Below are 21,014 nucleotides of genomic sequence, written 5' to 3'. Positions count from 1 at the left end.
TTTGTGGGAAGGGTCAGTTCTGGTGAGCCCTGGAAATACCTAGTACAAAACTCCAAAATGCAACAATTGAGGAGAAGAACACTGAGGGTCAGGGTATGGTGTAACCAAAGTTCCCAAAGTTGTTCTGCGTGGCCAGTTTTTTCCAGTGTACAGTTGCTGTAAGTTTTTGCATGGTCATGCACATGCATTATTTAGCATGGAATAAATTCTTGTGTGGTACTTTCCAGGCTACTGAGCAGCCTTGAACTCATGGAACTTAGCTGAAATGTTTGGTGTAGCACACAGTTTGTCAGGCCATCCTACAGCACAGAGTGGGTATTGTTGTGGCATTGTATAAAAGTGGAAGGGAGCAGAACATGGCCAAGTGGAACATGAGCTGCTTGGAGGTAGTGAACTGTGACAGGGAGGTAACAGTGAATTGGTTGCACATTTTAATTGAATATTGCTGGATTGCCTGTCTATGATTTTGAATATTCCATGCCTGCAGAGAATAAATAAACAACTTCCATTCATACCGTGGTTTATTGTGACCTCAGGATGTCCCAATCATATTGCAGCCAATGGATTACTTTTACTGTTATTGGGCCAGGTGCAGCTGTGGCAGGTCATTGAATTAGTACTGCCGCTAGTTTGACTTTCCCTTACACATTTAGGTTTTTAAATTTTCAGTGTGGTAAGTTGCTGAAAGTGTGAGGTGATAACAGTGCAGCAAGGGAAACCAGGCAATGGGATTGAAGTGAATATAGCAAGCAACTGTGCACCTCCTTAACCAAACAAATTGAAGGATTAAGAAAATAACAGCAAAAGAATGGAGAAGCAAGTGTAAATTATCGTGGGTGAATTCAATGTCAAATTAGGCAGAGAAGAGAAACAAAGAAAAGGAAAGAAAGATTGGATCAAGAGAGAGAAAAAATATAAAATAGTTTTTTGTAAATTTACATTAAAGTTTTATATTTACCTTTTGAAAATCTCCAACAATTATAACCTGAAACAGAGACTGCACTTTTGTAATAATCAATTTTCAGTACCATAGAGGTTGACTAGTATGAATTAACGTTTATCATGTAGGTAAGAAGGTGCTTAGATGGAAATGGACAAGCCTTAACTTTTGGTGGTGAGTTTAGTTCATATTTACAAAGCAAATGTAGCAATTTCACACTGTTCAATGGGCAGAATCATCCCAGATTTGCACAAAGTGTGGTAGTGAACGGTAAAAAGGACGATTTACCTGCCAGCCACAATGACCGGTTTTCACGCTGTTCCCGGCTCATCCCACCTCATTAATAATGCATTCCTGGGAAACATGCCGGATCGCTGTGGGGCAGCCTCTGATTCGCCCATCCTCAGGCCTTCAGTAATCTGGGCACCATGTTTAAGGCCTCCGCACAGAGCTAGCTCTCTCTAAGGCATCGGAAGATGCTGCAAAGTCATGGCTGCTGAAGGGAGGAAACATGCTGCCCCCAAATTTAGTGATGCCTCCCTCGGCCGCCTACTGGATGCAGTGGAGGTCCGCCGTGAAGTCCTCTAACCCTGCTCTGGGTGAGACCAGCAAGCAAGGTCACCAATCCAGCATGGGAGGCAGTGGCAGCAGTAGTCAGCGCCAATGCCCTGCAAAAGAGGACAGCCACCCAGTGCCGAAAGAGGATGAATGATCTCCTCCGTTCGGCTAGGGTAAGTCACTCTTCTCATCACTCTCAACTCACACATTCACAAACCCATCACACACCCATATGGATTTCACTCACTGCCAGTTCAAGGGACATCACCATTCACTCTCTCACGCACACCTTCATCTGCCCTGCGGATCATGCCCTCATCCCATCCGTGACACCACTCACCAACCACACATGCCAGGCATCCTTCTCACCTGGCCTGGCAGGCACCCTGCTTACACTCTCTCCATTTGTATTCATGCAGGACAAGATGGCACACAGCAAAAGGGAGAGGTCGCAGACTGATGGAGGAATGCCTGACATCAAGGTCCTCACAAACTTTGAAACTAGAGTCATCCAGTTGGTTGGGGACGATCTGGACTGTTCCAATGCTGACAGTGAGGTCAGTGGTGCTCAACCAAGTGAGGATCCAGCAGTGCAACCACGATGTGAATGAGTTCCGTAGTCCCTGCCATGCACTAATTATCTCTCCTTGCTTTCGCAGGCACGTCTGGGAAGCAGCTGAGGGGGTCTATGACCCAGGCCCTCGACGCAAGCTCTGAAGATACCCCAGAAGAAGAATCTGATGACACCCTAATTGAAGACCCATCACAGTGTTCACCCACACCCTCCACCAGTGCAGAGACATACATCTCGGTGGGGCCTAGTTCCAGAGTAGCCTCGGGATCACAATCTGGTGAGCACATCGCACTGCCTGATCCACAGTAGGCAGCGGCAGGGACTTCCCAGGTTTCCAGCACTTGACGACTGCAGGAGGCCAGAAATCTGCTGAGTCCGAGTTAGATGAGGAGCCTCTGGACTTGGGTCATACCTCAGTTGCTGGAACTGCAAAAGCAACATCAGGAAGGGATGTCCTATGCACTCCTCAGATTGCAAGGCACGATGGAGGAGTCTGTCTGCCTTCACTCTGAGGAGATAGCACCGGCATGCCAACACATGGAGGTCAATACTGGTGGGATGGTGGCTGCCTTGGAGACCTTGGTCCAGGATATCAGTCCTGCACTGCTGTGCGAGCTGAACTCCATCGCTGACGCCATAGTTGGCCATCAACAGTGTCATCGTAAGAGGGGTGCAGGGCAGCTCAATCTCACTCCAGCTTCTCCTTCTCCTCAAGGAGTCAGCCAGGAACCTTCAGGCACCCATAGGGAGGAGGATCAGCAGGAGCACACACCGGGACCATCCACCCTGGTGACTCCAGGAATCTCCAACCCACCTGACTCCCCTCTTCCTGTGACCCCAGCAGCTCCAGCTCCACAGGCTGAGGAGGGTGCCACTGCCACACAGCAGGACCCCGAAAGCAGGTCGGGACCTTCCAGGTCTCATCCCTCCAGAGGACACCTGTCAAGGTCATCACAGACATGGTGTAGCAATCAGCAGGCTTCCTCCACCTCTGCTGTGAATGTCGGGGGAGCACCAAGATGTAGCGGCAAGGTTCTAAAGGTTAAGATGTCGTTGCACAGCCTGTGCACGGGTGTTAATCACTTGTACTCAATGTTCACTATTGTAAATAAACCCCCAAGAATGTCTCCTTGTTATGATGAGCAGTGTTCGTGTCACTAAGATGTGAAACCTTGGTTCCTGCACAAGATAAAGGCAGGTGTCACAGTCCAGGGCCTCTTCCCTGTGCAGTGTGTAATCTTCAGACTAAAGTGATGGTCCGGCTTCACACTCACTGGACACACTAGTGATACCAGCACCTCAACGGTGCTTGTCATTGCTGCCAGAATGTCATGGGCAAACGTCAGAGTTATGACATTCTCTCTGTGTGCTCTCAACACCTTTGAGGTAGGGCTGGCCCCCATCTCTTCAGCATCTGTGACGAGTGACATTGTGCTCCTGAAGGGGTCAGGTGCTGAAGACTGACAAAGGATCAGGTGCATTTAAAATTTCACAGCTGCGTCTCCATAATATGGCCCCGATCACAGAGCACAAGCAAGCTGCCCTCAGCAGGAGTCAGACATTCACAGAAGCATTGTGAAGATTTATGGAGTGTCCTCACTGCATGTCGTCATCATCCTTCTGGAATCTAGCGACTATTAGGGCCTCCACTGCATCTCCATGACATGAGCCTGAACACTGAGGGTATGTGCGCTGCCATCAGCCACACAGGAGTCAGACGTTCACAGATGCAAGATGAAGATGTCAGGACTGTCCTCACTGCATCTCGTCATCACCCTCCATGAATCTTGTGGCTACGAGGGCCTCCCGAGTGCGCCTGCCTCGTCTGGCCAGTGCGATGGCCTCATCGCCAGCATCCTCGCCTTCGAGGACCTAACCACATCATCACCTTCAACATCCTCCTTATCGGAGGATTTGTGCAGCTCTTCCATCTCCTTCTCAGCCAGATCCTCCCCCTTTGCAGCACCAGATTGTGTAGCACGCAGCAAGCAATGATGATGCGCAACACCCTCTGTGGACTGTATTGCTGTGCTCTACTGGAGCAGTCAAGGCACCGGAACCTCATTTTCAAAATGCCTATCGTTTGCTCCACCAAAGTCCGGGTCGCAGCATGAGCTTCATTGTACCGTCGCTCTGCTGCGGTCTGAGGTCACCGCATAGGCCATATCCTCTGTGGGTAGCCCTTGTCCCCAAGGAGCCAACCCTGCAGCCTCTCTGGACCCTTGAAGATGTCAGGGATCTGAGACCGGCAAGGGATATAGGAGTTGTGGATGCTCCCTTGGAATTGTGCACAGATCTGCATGATGTGTTTGTGGGTGGTTGCAGACCAGCCAAACATTCAGCAAGTGGAAGCTCTTGTGGTTGACATAGTTGACTGCTTGTTGCCACGGAGATCTAAGCGCCATGTGAGTGCAGCCGATGGTATCCTGCTCCTCTGGAAAACCTGAGATCTGCGCAAATCCCAGCGCGCTTGCTTCCTGGCTTTCCTGATCCTGGGCGAAATGCACAAAGTTTTGTGCCTTCGTGAAGATGACGTCCGTGACCTCTTGGATACAGTTTGTGGGTGGAGGCTTGCGAGGTCCCACAGAGGTCACCTGTGGAGCCCTGGAAGGAGCCACTGGTGTAAAAATTGAGCGCCGCAGCCACTTTCACGGCCACTGGCAGTGGATGCCCTCCATGTCTCTGTGGTGCCAAATCCTGCAGCAAGTGGCATATGTGATTGACCAGTTCCCTAGACATGTGCAGTCTTCGGCGACACTGGTTCTCAGCCATCTGCAGGAATGACAAGCGGCGCCTATGGACCCTGGGCCTAGCGAGGCACCTACGAGTGACGGCTCGTTGTAGATCTTCAGCTGCGTGCACAGCAGGCCCTGCTGCCTCTTCATCTTGAGGGAGGTGCTTCTCCCTTTGCTGAGCCAGGCACCTCCGCCGCGCTCTTCTTCTTTTCTGGTCTCTGTAAGCTATTAGGCATACCGCTAAATCACCAGGCTCCATGATCCTAATGTTCTCTTCCTGCAGGATCAAAGAGAGAGACATGTGGGTTAGCATGGGCGTACTAAGAACTTTTCTTGGTTAAGTCTACAAGCTCCTTCGTGCATGCAGGAGAGTGCTGGCCACCACTTGGATGGCCAGTGTGTAGTGCAGTCATTGGCTGTCCGAAACCCCACCCACCTCTGCCCCACTCCACTTGACCGATTGGCAGCAGCTTCGCCATTTGACTGCATGCTGTGCTCTCAGCTCAGGTGCAGGCATTCTCCTAACCTGCATTGCAAGGCTGCACTGTTAGTTTGAACCATAAAGGATACTGGTCCACACCTTAATAAAGACATTGCAAGGGGCTGTGACTGTGCCATGGTCACCTTTTGCAAGAGGATGGTACAACTTGCCCAGTTGGCCAATTGCCCTGCTGTCCAATAAAACACACATTAATTTGCAGTCTGCGCTCGAGGGGTGAAAAGCTCTGGAGCATTTAGTGGTACTTTCATTCTTTTGCGTTGCTTGAGTGGAGAGAAAAGCTTCAGAGGCCCAACTCCAAGTATGTGAATGGAGCTGCAGCTGCACAGTCTCAGCTGCAGAAGAATGCTCACTTTTGGCAAGCTTTTCCAAGTCTGTGGCCGCTTCCCTCACCCCCCCACGGCATGTGCTTGAGTATTTCCTTCAGGCTGTCTGTGCTGCCTTGCCCCCTGGTCTGACCCACACTAGACAGCTGGGAAAAAGCAACTTGCCTGTGTCCCCGTGAATGCGCCTCTTCCCTGTGGGCAATGCTTGCGAGCGCTGTGCAAGGTTGTGTGCACTCACCTCTGAGTTCCCCTCGAAGTTCAGGTCACCTGGTGCACGCCTTATAAAGGCAGTTATGAAGCACTCCGTTCTGAAGTCACGTGGCTGGTAAATTTGATGTGGGGGTATGACTCTGGTGAGCAGAGCTTATCAGATGCAAGTGTATTGAAATGATGTCCTGACGTGCAGCGGTGGGAAACACGGACCGCCATTGACAGCTAGAGCAGACGATCACAAACTGGTTTCACGATGGCATAAAACCGATTTTTGGCCTTCTCGCCATATTGTCCCTCCCCGCCCGCCATGACACCCAATGCCAACGGGGCCAGAAAATTCCAGCTAATGACTTTCTGTCATGAGGCAGATATAGAGATACCACTTTTGCAAAGCATTATGGTGGAGCAACGTAAATCGAACAGCAACTTTTGGATATTTGAGTTTAACCGCAAGTTTGCCCTTCCCTGTAGCTGCTGTAGTCTTTATGCATAAATTATTGTGGTGCCTTCCTATTTTCTCAGGTTGACTCCACTCTCAGTGGCCTTGGAGAAAACCATCACCTGCAAAAAGTTGCTGACAGCACAAGGTCGGGGGCGGCATTATATCCGACAGGCCCTGAATCAAAAGACCCTGGCAATTACAGTGCAGCATCTTCGCCACACACCAAGATTATTAGAGGTAACAGTACCCATTACTCCTCACTGCATGATTTCTCACACATCTCTTCATCCTTTACTCAAACCCTGTATCATCCCCTCCTCACGTATCATTCTGCCTTTCTTCAGGTGTGGCTCCACTGCTCCCTCGTACATACCTTCATCCTGTCTCACACATCACCCCCGCCCCCCCCATCTTCCGGTGTTAGCCGTGGCTCAGTTAGTAGCACTCTCTCCTCTAGGTCAGGCAGTTGTGGGTTCAAGGCCCACTCCAGGACTTGAGCACAAAAATCATAGCTAATGCTCCTGTGCAATACTGAGGGAGTGCTTCACTAGCAAAGATGACATCATTTAGATGAGGAGACAGTAGCATAGTGGTCATGTTACTGGACTTACAATTCAGAGGCTAGGACTAATGCTCTGGAGACATGAGTTCAAACACCACAATACCAGGGGAATTTAAATTTAATTAATAAAACCGGAATTTAATAAAAGCTAGTCTCAATTATGATGATCATGATACTGCCAGATTGTTGTAAAAACCCATCTGGTTCATTAATGTTCCCCAAAGAAAGAAATCTACCATCCTTATCCATTGTGGCCTGCATGTGATCCCAGACCCACACAACGTGGTTGACTCTTAATTGCCATCTGAAAGACCTTGGAAGCCACTTAGTTGTACCAAAATGCTTCAGAAAAGTCAAAGAAGAATGAAACAGGATGGACCATCTGGCATTGACCTCGGCACTGGAAATGATAAAGGCAGAACCTGCTCAGTCGCCCCTGTAAAGCCATACTAACATCTGGGAGCTTGAGCCAAAATGGGGAGAGCAATCCCACAGATGAGCCAAGCAACAGCCTGACATAGTCATATTCACCGAATCGTACCTTGCAGCCATTGTCCCAGACTTATCCATCACCATTCCTGAGTATATTCTGTCCCACAACATTGATTCTGGACCTCATGACCATCAGGTCAAATATGGGAAAGGAAACCTCCTGCTGATTACTGTCTACTGCCCTTCCTCAGCTGATGAATCAGTACTCCTCCATGTTGAAAACCACTTAGAAGAAGCACTGAGGGTATCAAGGGCACAGAATGTTCTCTAGGTGAGGAACTTAAATGCCCATCCCAAGTGTGCCTCGGTAGCAATATCACTGACCCAGCTGACTGTGTCACAGTACTCCAGATGTGGTCTCACCAATCCCTGTATAACTGAAGCATAACTTCCCTACTTTTGTATTCAATTCCCTTCACAATAAGTGAGAACATTCTATTAGAGTCATAGAGTTTTACATCACAGAAAGAGGCCCTTCGGCCCATCGTGTCCGCGCCGGTCATCAAGCCCCTATCTACTCTAATCCCATTTTCCAGCACTTGGCCCGTAGCCCTGTGTGCTATGGCATTTCAAGTGTTCATCTAAATACTTATTAAATGTTGTGAGGGTTCCCGCCTCTACCACCCTTTCAGGCAGTGAGTTCTATATACCCCCCATCCTCTGGGTGAAAAATGTTTTCCTCAAATCCCCTCTAAACGTTCTGCACCTTACCTTAAATCTATTCCCCAGGTTATTGACCCCTCCACAAAGGGGAAACATTTCTTCCTTTCTACCCTATCTATGCCCCTCATAATTTTATACACGTTGATCAGGTCCCCCCTCAGCCTTCTCTGCTCTAAGGAAAACAACCCCAGCCTATCTTGTCTCTCTTCATTGCTGAAACGTTCCAGCCCAGGCAACATCCTGGTGAATCTCCTCTGCACCCTCTCTAGTGCAATCACATCCTTCTTATAGTGTGGCGACCAGAACTGCACACAGTACTTCAGATGTGGCCTAATTAACATTTTATGCAACTCCATCATAACCTCCCTGCCCTTGTATTCAATGCCTCGACTAATAAAGGCAAGTATCCCATATGCCGTTTAACTACCTTATCTACCTGCCCTGCTGCCTTCAAGGATCTGTGGACATGCACACCCAGTTCCCTCTGACCCTCTGTACTGCTGAGAGTCCTACCATTTGTCATGTACTCCCTTGCCTTGGTAGTCCACCCAAAATGCATCACTTCACACTTTTCAGGATTAAATTCCATTTGCCACTGTTCTGCCCAACTGACCAGCCCGTCTAGATCATCCTGTAGTCTAAGGCTTTCCTCTTCGCTATTTATCATGCCACCAATTTTCGTGTCATCTGCGAACCTACTGATCATACCTCCTACATTCATGTCTAAATCATTAATGTACACTATAAACAGCAAGGGACCCAGCACTGAGCTCTGCGGTATGCCACTGGACACAGGCTTCCAGTCACAAAAACAACCTTTGACCATCACCCTCTGCCTCCTGCCACTAAGCGCTTTCCTAATTACTTGCTGTACCTGCATATTAGTCTTTTGCAATTCATGCATTAGGACACCTAGATCCCTCTGCAGCTCAAAGCTCTGCAGTCTCTCACCATTTAGATAATATGCTTCTTTTTCATTTTTCCTGCCAAAATGGACAATTTCACACTTTCCCATATTATACTCCATTTGCCAGATCTTTGCCCACTCACTTAACCTATCTATATCCTTTTGTAGCCTCCTTGTGCACTCTTCACATCTTACTATCCTACCTAGTTTTATGTCATCAGCAAATTTAGCAACTGTACCTTCAGTCCTTTCATCCAAGTCATTTATATAAATTGTAAAAGGTTGAGGCCCCGGCACTGACCCCTGTGGCACATCGCTCATTACATCTTGTCAACCAGAAAAAGACCCATTTATGCCAACTCTCTGTTTCCTGTTAGCGAGCTCATCTTCTACCCATGTCAACATATTACCCCCTATACCATGAGATATTATTTTTCACAATAACCTTTGATGTGGCACCTTATCAAATGCCTTCTGGAAATCTAAATACAGTACATCCACCGGTTCCCCTTTAGCCACAGTATATGTTACTTCTTCAAAGAATTCCAATAAATTGGTTAAACATGATTTTCCTTTCACAAAGTCATGTTGACGCTGCCTGATTACCCTGAATTTTTCCAAGGGCCCTGCTATGATGTCTTTACTAATAGCTGCTAACATTTTCCTTCTGACAGATGTTAAAATAACTGGCCTGCAGTTTCCAGCTTCCTGTCTCCCTCCCTTTTTAAGTAAAGGAGTTACATTCACTATTTTCCAATCTAATGCAACTTTCCCCAAATCTAGGGAATTTTAGAAAATTAAAACCAACGCATCAGCTATCTCACTAGCCACTTTTTTTAAAGTGGATATGAATGACGCTATATTTATGCAAATTCTTTCATTCCTTTCCTTTCTTTCCTAAGTCAGCTTTTATAATGGAAACATCCTGTTTAGCTTTTGTGAACCTGGAATTGCACAATCTACCCACCAAGTTTCCACAAATTGGTCAAAATACTTTCTAAAATCTTTTATTGGCCATTTTACTCTCAATGACTGAAATTTCTAATGTTCAAATGTATGGTTTAAACAAAATAAATTATGTAATATAATTAAGTTTATCTATTGAATTGCCTTCTGTGACTTTTAATAGCTTAATTATAAAATTAATTTGAAGCCCTTAACTCTTCCCAAGAGCCAATTCTTGAACCTTTTGTTCACTGATATGAAAATTTGGATTTCTCCATGTATTGTTATGATCCAGATGGGGGAGCGCACTGTCTGTATCTAGTTCCACCACTTCACGGGTCACTACATATATTTAGATAATTTTTCCAATTAGCTATACGGCCAAATGTATGCTTTACTTATTAATCTCAGAACAACTACTCAATGCCCAGGTTTCTTCTGCCAAAAGCTTAAAAGTCAGTGGCTCAAGGGAAAAGGGTAGATGGTGGAGTCCTTGAAATGGTGTCTCAGTTATATGGTTGGTCTCTCAGCACTGGTCTATGAAACAATTGATGTCCCTTGCACTGCTTTTCAGGCAGACTCGAGGAACATTTGCAGATACTCAATTCCACCACGTAGAGCAACTTAGGAGCAGCATCTATTCACTTCCAACTGTGGTCTGGCTCTGGACTGTAAAGAACCATGGTCTTCTTTACACAAGCCTTTTATCTGTCTTTTCTCTCAAAGCAAAACCAAAACCAGCTTTTAAACAGTTTTCCAGGCATGTGTTTTTTTTCAAAACCATTAACCACTATGTGACCCCTTTTGTAGTCCACCTGGGTCAAGAGGTTTCCAGCTCCTTTAAAATTGCTTACTTACCTTTTCTGGTAAAATGCTGTTTTTTTCCCAGGAATAGCAGCAATCAGAATCTCTGCCTTAACCTTTTAAGGGACAGTGTCTTTTAAAAACACAAATTCTTCCAGAATGTTCTTCATCCTTGAAGATGAACCATTTTCTATGATCAAAACGTTCATGACAGTATCTAATTACCCAGGGCACATCAATACTCAGCTGTACCGATGGAGGATTTTCCTTTGGCTCCAAGACGTTTTTGCTCAGTTGTTTTCTCTCAGTTATTAGAAAGAGCTAGAGGACATATTTCAATGTGTTGTTTCCCAGGTGAAAGTTATTGAATGTTCCTTTGAAAACTAAGTTTGTATGCAAGAATGACAAAATCATCCAACAATGTATGGGTGATTCATAACTCCCAGGGTATTGGTTTCTCGTCACAATTTTCTGTATGATTTACACATTGGTAATGGTGTGCACATTCAACTTGGCATTATTTTAGCAACAAATTCTGATGCATTGATCATGTTTGAAAAACTTGTTGGAGTTTTTTGAGGGTATTACTTGTAACATTGATAAAGGAGAACCAGTGGATGTGATGAATTTGGATTTTCAGAAGGTTTTTGATAAGGTCTCACACAGGAGGTTAGTAAATAATATTAGAGCGCATGGGATTGGGGGAAATATATTAGTATGGATTGAGAATTGGTTAACAGACAGAAAGCAGAGAGTAGGAATAAGCAGATCATTCTTAGGATGGCAGGCTCTTACTAGCGGGGTACTTCAAGGATCAGTGCTAGGTCCACAGCTGTTCATAATATATATAAATAATTTGGATGTGGGGACCAATTTCAATATTTCCAAATTTCCTGATGACACCAAAGTGGGTGGGAACATAAGTTGTGAGGAGGATGCAAGGAGGCTTCAAGAGGACTTGGACATGCTAAGTGAATGGGCTAGAATATGGCAGATGGAATATGATGTGAATAAGTGTGAAGTTATTCACTTTGGTAGTAAGAACAGAAAGGCAGAATATTTCTTAAATGGTGAGAGGTTGGGAAGTGTGGGTGTCCAAAGGGACCTTGGGTGTCTTTGTTCATAGTCATTAAAAGTTAATGTGCAGTTCTACAAGCAATTAGGAAGGCAAATGATATGTTGGCCTTCATCGCAAGGGGATTTGAGTACAAGAGTAAAGATGTCTTACTGCAACTGTATAGGGTCTTGGTGGGACCTCACCTGGAGTGTTGTGTACAATTTTGGTCCCCTTATCTAAGGAAGGATATACTTGCCATAGAGGGAGTGCAACAGAGGTTCACCAGCTTATTCCCTGGGATGGCAGGATGGTCTTCTGAGGCGAGATTGGGGAGACTGGGTCTGTATTCCTTAGAGTTTCGAAGAATGAGGGGTGACCTCATTGCAACTTACAGAATTCATACAGGGCGTGACAGGGTGGATGTAAATACGATGTTTCCCCTGGCTGGTGAGTTCAAAACCAGGAGACATTTCCTCAGGATAAGGGATAGGCCATTTAAGTCTAAGATGAGGAGGAATTTCTTCACTCAGAGGGTGGTGAATCTTTGGAATTTTCTACCCCAGAGGGCTGTGGAAGCCCAATCAGTAGATTTTTGGAAACTAATGACATCAAAGGATATCGAGGTAGTGCGGGAAAGTGGCAGTGAGGTAGATGATCAGCCATGATCTAATTGAATGGCAGCGCAGGCTTGACGGGCTGAATGGCCTACTCCTGTTCCTATGTTCCTATCTTCCTATTCTGACGCCCTGAAGGATGCATCTGCCAATCTGGGCCTGCGGCAGATGGTTAGAGACCCAATAAGAGGGAAAAACCTACTTGACCTTGTCCTCACTAATCTAACTGTCGCAGGTGCATCTGTCCATGACTGTATTGTAGGAGTGACCACCTTGTGGTCCTTGTGGAAACAAAGTCCCATCTTCACACTGAAGACACCGTCCATCATCTGTGGCATTATCAACATGCTAAATGGGATAGATTAACAACAGCTTTAATAGCTCAAAACTGAGCACCCATGAGGTGCTTGGGCTATCAGCCATAGCAGAATTGTATTCCACCACAATCTGTAACCTCATGGCCCTGCATATCCCTCACTCTACCATTACTATCAAGCCAGGGGACCAACCCTGGTTAAGTGAGGAGTCGAGCACAGCACTACAGGAGCAGCAACAAGTGTACCTAAAAACGTAAGTACTACCACAGTGAAGCTACAACAAAGTTAATATTTTGAACCTGCACGACTCTTTTTCAGAGCTCTCGTGGGATAATGTAGAACTAGGGAACATAGTTTCAAAATAAGGGGTCTCCCATTTAAGATGGAGATAAGGAGGAATTTCATTTCTCAGAGGGAATTCTCTTTCACAAAAGAGCAATGGAGTCTGGGCCTTTGAATATATTCAAAGCTGAGTTAGACAGGTTTTGATTGTCAAGGGAGTCAAGGGTTATGGGGGGCAGACAGATAAGTGGAGTTAAGGCCACAATCAGGTCAGCCAAGATCTTAATGAATGGTGGAGCAGGCTCGAGGTGCTGAATGTCTACTCCTGCACCTATTTCTTGTGATTTTATATGTTATGATATTTAACTAGGGAGAAAGATGTAGAGAAACAAATTTGCAAGGAAACTACAGAGAATTGTGAGAATTATGAAGTAGATATAATGGGGGACTTTAATTATTTGAATATAGACTGTAATAGTAGTGATGTAAAGGGTAGTGAGGGGAAGAGATCCTAGAAGGTTGGTGAGGGTAATGCTGTTGATGTGGTGTACAGGACCATCTTCCCGATATATATTAATCACCTAAACCTTGGTGTACAGGACACAATGTCAAAATTTGCAGATAGTACAAAACTTAGAAGTATGGTGAGCTATGAGCAGGATAGTGTAGAAGTTCAAAAGGACATAGACAGGTTTTTGAATTCATAGCACATATTGAAGTAAATAAATATGATCTGATAGCCATTATGGAGATGACTGCAGGATGACATGAATTGGGTTCTGAATATTGAGGGGTATATGATTTTCAAGAAGAATAGGAAGCTAGGTAAAGGTGGAGGGGTAGCACTGTTGATCAAGGATGGTATTTGTGCAATAGTTAGATATGACCTTGGTTCAGGAGATTAGGATGTAGAATTGGTTTGGGTGGAGATGAGGAACAGTAGGGGAAAGAAGTCACTAGCGGGAGTGGTCTATAGCCCCCCCTAACAGTAACCACAATGTTGGACAAAGTATACAAGAAGAAATATTGGGTGCTTTTGATAAAAGGACAGCAATAATTATGGGTGACTTTAATCTACATATAAACTGGAAAAATCAGATTGGCAGTAGTAGCCTGGATGAGGAGTTCATAGAATACTTTATAGATAGTTTGTTAGAACAGCGTTTTCTGGAACCAAGCAGAGAGCAGGTTATATTAGATTTGGTAGTGTGTAATGTGACAAGATTAATTAATGACCTCATAGTGAACGCACCCCTAGGTATTAGCGACCACAATATTTGAATTTTACATCCAGTTTGAAAAGGAGAAGAGTGGTTCTAAGACTAGTATTTTAAACTTAAATAAGGGCAACTATGTTGGCATGAAAGCTGAGCTAGCTGACGTGATCTGGCATACTAGTCTAGGATCAATAGAGAAGCAGTGGCAGACATTTAAGGGGATATTTCAGAATAAGTATATTCCTACTATAAAGAAAAATTCTAAAGGGAGGACCCACCATCTGTGGTTAACTAAAGAAGTTAAGAAAAGCATCAGACTGAAGGAAAAAGCATATCACTGCGTGAAGATAAGTGGCAGGTCAGATGATTGGTCAGAATATAAAGAACGGCAGAGAATGACTAAAAGATTAATGAGGAGAAAGAAATTAGAATATGAAAGGAAGCTAGCTAGAAATGTAAAAATGTTTACACAGGTATTTAAACAGGAAAAGCATAGGTAAAGTGAGTGTTCATCCTCTAGAGAGTGAGAATGGGAAGTAAATAGATATTTAAATAGTTAATAGTAGGAAATGGCGGATGAAATGAACAAATATTTTGCTTGTGTCTTCATTCTAGAGGATACAAAAAACATTCCAGTAATCGCTGTAAATCAGGAGGTGGAAGGGGAGATGGCAACTAGGTGAAATTGCAATCACTAGGGAAGCAATACTGAGTAAACTGATGGAGCTGCGGGCTGACAGGTCTCCGGGTCCTGATGGACTTCATTCTAGAGTCATTAAAGAGGTTGCTTATGAAGTAGTAGATGCACTGGTGTTAATTTTCCAAAATTCACTAGATTCTGGAATGGTTGCGGCCTATTGGAAAGTAGCAAATATAACCCCTCTATTCCAAAAGGGAGGGAGGCATAAAACAGGAAACTCTAGGCCAGTTAGCTTGACGTCTGTCATGGGGAAGATGTTAGAATTGATCATTAAGGAGGTCATAGCTGGGTACTTAGAAAAACCAAGGTAAATTGGACTCTCAAGGTAATCGGGAAGAGTTTCCATGGTTTTGTGAAAGGGAAATCGTGCTTAACCAATTTATTGGAGTTCTTTGAAGGAGTAACATGTGCTGTGGATAAAGGGGAGCCTGTAGGCGTGCTGTACTTGGACTTCCAGAAAGCTTTTGATAAGGTGCCACATCTCAGGTTATTGTGGAAAATCAAAGCTCATATAGGAGGTAACATATTAGCATGGATAGCAGGAGATTGACTCCTGAGTAGTTCGTAAGATCTGTCTTAATTGTATCTACCATTTAACATATAATTGACCACAATTGTTTATCTTCTGTTGAGTCTGAATTTTAGAGCATAGTTGGTTATCCAAGACAGCATTTAGTGTTTGCTTTGTTTGACTGTTGTATAGTAAAAGTTATTTTGTTTTAAACCATGGAATCTTGTGGCTTCATTCTTTCGGTAAATAACTGGGATTTCTGATTCCTCCTTTTAAAAACAAAGTTACTAGTCTCAATCGAGATAATAATAATATGTGCTTGTGGTGAAGTGCTGGGTTTCTGCTGGGCACTCCTGTGGGAAAGCTGAGGTATAACAGTCAGTCAGTTAGACCTTACCTAGAGGGCTTTCAACTCTGGCCAACAGACTATAAAGAGAGCTATGAAGAGAGACTGGATAGGCTAGGGTTGTTTTCCTTAAAGCAGAGAAGGCTGAGGGGGAACCGGATAGAGGTATACAAAATTATGAAGGGCATAGGTAGGGTAGATAGGAAGAAATGTTTCCCCTTAGCGGAGGTGTCAATAACCAGGGGGCATAGATTTAAGGTAGGGGGCAGGAGGTTTAGAGGGGATTTGAGGAAAAATTTTTTAACCCAGAGGGTGGTTGGAATCTGGACACACTGCTTGAGGGGTTGGTAGATGCAGGAACCCTCACAACATTTCAGAAGTATTTAAATGAGCACTTAAAACGTCATAGCATACAGGGCTGTGGGCCAAGTGCTGGAAAATGGGGTTAGAATATATAGGTGCTTGATGGCCGGCACGGACACAATGGACTGAGGGGCCTGTTTCTGTGCTGTATAACTCTATGACTCTATGACATGACTACAAACAAGCTCAACAGCAGAAACAACATATTATAGATAGAGATAAGCAACTCATAAACAGATCAGATTAAAATTTTGCAGTCTTGTCACATCCAGCCATGAATGGTGGTGAACATTTAAACAACAGGAGAGGAGGCTTACTGTACGTCCGCATCCTCAATAATGCATGATCCCAGCACATCACTGCAAAAGCAAAGCTGAAGCATTTGCAACCAGTTTCAGCCCAAAGTAATGAATGGATGATCCACCTTAGCCTTCTCCTGAGGTCTTCAGTATCACAAATGCCAGTCTTCAGCCAATTTTATTGATTTCACATGGCAGAACATATCCAGGGATGGTGACAGACGTGTCTGGAACATTGGCTGTAAGCTATAATTCCGTAAGTATGACTTTGCCGGGCCCGACTTTGGCACAAATCTCCAGATGTCAGTAAGAGTACTTGCAGGGTTAATTAGTTGTTTCTGGTGCCTAGATTAATGCCAAGTGATCCATCCTGTTTTATTCCTATTTAACTTTTCTGTAACGATTTGATGTAATTGAGTGGCTTGCAAGGTCATGAGTCAGTGGGTGGTTGCCCTAAACCAAACTGCGGTTGATCCCTGCCCTTTTCTTGTTGCAGTGGTATGACCCTGAGAGCTCGGTCCTGGCTAACGAGTGTTTTGCAGGTAAGTAATCCAGCAGTCTGGCATTCTTCGGAAGCGGGTTTTCTCCAGGTCTTGGTCTGTTTGGGCTTGCATGGTGGTGGGCGGAGGGGGGTTATGGGATGTTGTGAGAGGTTTATGGGAGGGGGTGAAGGGCTTATAAGATGAAGGGTTTATGGAATGGGTGAGGACTTTATGGATGGAGTGAGAAGTTTATAGGATAAAGTGATAGAGGGTTGATGGTAAAAGGTCACTTGAAAGAACAGCCAGCACTCATATTTTCCTTCAATGGCGATGAAGGTCCAAGGAATTCCTCCTAATTTAATAGCTGCTTCCCAAAATCTTGGTGCTTTATGAGAAACATAAATGGCCTGACCTGCAATCGGGTTTCATTCGTCACTGATAGGCTGGAGCAAATAGTGAACCTCCCAGTTTGTAATGATTGCAAATGCCCACTCTGAGAACAATACATTTCTTACATAAGGTAAAGATTTCCATTGTGCGCTTCCCACTGGGAGGTCATGCAAGTGGGAAGCTTACCTAATGGCAAAGCCAGTCCCTGGCTTAGAGACCTCTTAGTACTGGGTCTGATCCAGTTCCGTTCCATTTTCACCGTTCCGCCTGTTTCTATTCCCGCAGAACCATTCCTGTCGCTGCTGCTGGTCTTGTCACAGATGAACTTGACCCTTGATTTGCAGGTTAGTGTTGATCTTCCTGATAATATTCTTTTATGTTGTTTCCATTATCAATGCAGCAATTAATCCAAAGCTATTCCAAGATTGCTCTCCATTTTATGACTCAGGGCCAAATACAAGGGTCTCAGGGTTGCTCGTCAGTTTGTGCTTGTTGCAGTTTTCATTTTGGAAAAATTTGCAGGCTGGTTAACAGACTGACAAGGAGATCTGAAGGAGCAACAATACCACCTCTAGTTGGCATGGTTGGCATTCAGATTTGTTGAAAATGACTGTGGGAGGGTGGTATGGTGTCACATCATATGCATCCCATTTAAATGCTCCTGCTCTCAATTGTCACGTGAACAGGGAAGAGACCAAGGCACTAGGGATCTCCCATTTCTTCTCCCTGGCACCCCTGGGGACTGGCAGACACACAAAGGTCAGGGACCATGGAAAATAACTCCTCAACAGACTGTCTGACTGTGAGGGTCATCACGACTGACCTTGTCATGTGCAGTTTACAGGGAAGAGTCGATGGATAGTGACCAGAAGAGGGAATGTTGGTTGTTTTATCTCTCTCTAACCTGGGTGCTATGCCGTATTGTAGGTCTTTCTACGCTGTTACAATTATGATGTTTATAAGATTGTTATGTTTTGGGAATGTGTCTTTAATTGAAGGTAAAATGAAGGGGGTCATGTGACCTGTTCTGAAGTCTGCCTGACAGCAAGCCTGGATGATTTGATTGTTAAAGTATACAAGGGGCCCAGATTGTTTTACTGGGAAGAAGGTGCAAGGTGTTTACACTTGGAAATAATGGTAGCAGCCTGTGTGCTTAAAGTGGATAGCACTGAGTGTCCAAAGTCCCAGAAAAGTGCTGAGAATGTTGCGTTGTAAACAGTTGTGCTTTAAACTGTCAAATTACTTTCAAGATGAGGGGAAGGTGAGACCTGTACAAGCAGGACGGTCTACATCTCAACCAGAGCGGGACTAACATCCTTGTGGGTGGGTTTGTTTGTGCTGTTGGGAGGAGTTTAAACTAATTCGACAGGGAGAGCGGACACAGAATGTTAGCAGAATAGGGACACATCATAATACAGTAAAACAATCAAGTCAGAGGGAGTACAGCTGCATTAGGTTTCAAGGGAGTAAGGCAAGGCTGGATGGCCTCTACTTTAATGCCAGGAGTATTACACGTAAAATGGATGAGTTAAGGGTGAGGATTGACACGTGGAATTGTGATATAGTAGCCATCACTGAGACGTGGTTGAGGGAGGGGCAGGATTGGCAGCTCAACATTCTGGGATATAGAATCTTCAGGCAAGACAGGGGAGGGGGTAAAAGAGGAGGAAGCATTGCATTATTAGTTAAGGAATCAGTTACTGCAGTAAGGAGAGATGATATCTTGGAGGAGGCATCGAATGCAACTTTGTGGGTAGAGTTTAGGAATAAAAAAGGGGCAGCCACATTATTAGGTGTTTATTATAGAACCCCAGATAGCGGGAAAGTGAGGAGCAAATATGTGCACAATTTGTGGAGGTGTGTAAAAACAATAACAATAGGGTAATTATATTAGGTGATTTCAACTTTCCCAGTATTAATTGGGATAGACATAGTGTTAAGGGCTTGGATGGAGTGGCTTGAAATGTGTACAGGAGAACTTTTTAGGTCAATATGTAGAGGGTCCAACAAGGGACGGCACAGTGCTGGACCTAATTCTGGGGAATGAAGCCGGACAGGTGGCTGAGGTGATGGTGGGGGAGGGAGCATTTTAGTGATAGCGACTACAACATGTTACAATTTAAGTTTGTTATGGGCAAAGAAATAGACAAGTTGCAAAAATATGTTTTGGATTGGGGGAGAGCGGATTTTAGTAAAATAAGGCAGGATCTGGCCAAGGTAGACTGGGAACAGCTACTTGTGGGAAAATCTATCGAGGAGCAGTGGGGGTTGTTCAAAAAGGAAATGGGGAGGGTACAGGCTCATTATGTTCCCTCTAGGGTGATAGGAAGGAGTAACAAGCCCAGAGAACCATGGATGACCAGAGATATTCAGGATATGATGAGATGGAAAAGAGAGGCTTTTATCAGATACAAGGGAAGCAAATCAGCGGAGGCATTTGTGGACTACAGAAAGTACAGGGTGGAGCTTAAGAAAGCAATTAGGAGAGCAAAGAGTGGATATGAGAAAGCTCTGGCTGGTAAAAGTAGGGAAAATTCCAAGATATTCTATAAGTATATCAATGGAAAGAGGATAACCAGGGAAAGAATAGGGCCCAAGGGGGCAATCAATGGGTGGAGCCAGAGGACACCGGTAGAGTGTTGAACGAATACTTCACATCCGCCTTCACCCAAGAGAATGAGGATGAAGGTATGGAACTCGGGGAGAGAGATTGCAAGGTTCTTGAGCACATTGATATAGGGAGTGACAAGGTATTGGAGGTGTTGGCAGGCTTAAAAGTGGACAAATCTCCAGGTCTGGATGATTTGTGTCCCAGACTGCTGAGGGAGGCAAGGGATGAGATCGCAGGGGTTCTGACCCAAATTTTTAATTCCTCTCTGGCCACGGGGGAGGTGCCAGAGGACTGGAGAACAGCTAATGTGGTTCCGCTATTTAAGAAGGGTTGTAGAGAGAAGCCAGGGAACTACAGGCCAGTGAGTCTCACGTCAGTGGTAGGGAAACTATTGGAGAAAATTCTGAAGGATAGAGTCTATTATCTCCAATTGGAGAGGCAAGGTTTGATCAGGGATAGTTAGCATGGCTTTGTCAGAGGGGGGTCATTCCTAACAAATTTGATTGAATTTTTTGAGGAGGTGACCAGGTGTGTAGATGAGGGTAGTGCAGTTGATGTAGTTTATATGGATTTCAGCAAAGCCTTTGACAAGGTCCCACATGGGAGACTTATAAAGAAGGCAAATGCACATGGGATACAGGGTAATTTGATAAGGTGGATTCAAAATTGGCTTAGTTGTAGGAGACAGAGGGTGATGACAGAAGGCTGCTTTAGTGACTGGAAGCCAGTGTCCAGCGGCGTACCACAGGGATCTGTGCTGGGTCCCCTATTATCCGTCATTTATATAAACGACATAGACGACTATGTGGGGGGGTAGGATTAGTAAGTTTGCGGATGACACAAAGATTGGCCGGGTGTTTAACAGTGAGATTAAGCGTCTTGGGCTACAGGAAGATATAGATGGGATGGTCAAATGGGCAGATAAGTGGCAGATGGAATTTAACCCTGAAAATTGTGAGGTGATACACTTTGGAAGGAGTAATTTGACAAGGAAATATTCAATGAATGGCATGGCACTAGGAAGTCCTGAGGAACAAAGGGACCTTGGCGTGCGTGTCCATAGATCTCTGAAGGCGGAGGGGCATGTTAGTGGGGTGGTGATAAAGGTATATGGGACACTTGCCTTTATCAATCGAGGCATAGATTACAAAAGTAGGGAGATCAT

General features: G+C 44.9%; 1 protein-coding gene across 2 annotated transcripts in view; it reads left to right on the top strand.

Moving 5' to 3' along the window:
* Positions 1-21,014, top strand: part of LOC144699698 (uncharacterized) — a 97,530-nt gene that overhangs the window by 49,841 nt on the left and 26,675 nt on the right. For both annotated transcript variants that reach the window (XM_078570841.1, XM_078570839.1), the window contains exons 4-6: positions 6,368-6,524; positions 16,863-16,908; positions 17,524-17,582. In XM_078570841.1, coding sequence (XP_078426967.1) covers positions 6,368-6,524; positions 16,863-16,908; positions 17,524-17,582 — 262 coding nt within the window. The remainder of the gene's footprint in view (positions 1-6,367; positions 6,525-16,862; positions 16,909-17,523; positions 17,583-21,014) is intronic.

The sequence above is a fragment of the Cetorhinus maximus genome, chromosome 24 (assembly GCF_964194155.1).
Source record: "Cetorhinus maximus chromosome 24, sCetMax3.hap1.1, whole genome shotgun sequence".
Taxonomy (NCBI): Eukaryota; Metazoa; Chordata; class Chondrichthyes; order Lamniformes; family Cetorhinidae; genus Cetorhinus; species Cetorhinus maximus.
This window is presented reverse-complemented; position numbering and strand designations above follow the sequence as displayed.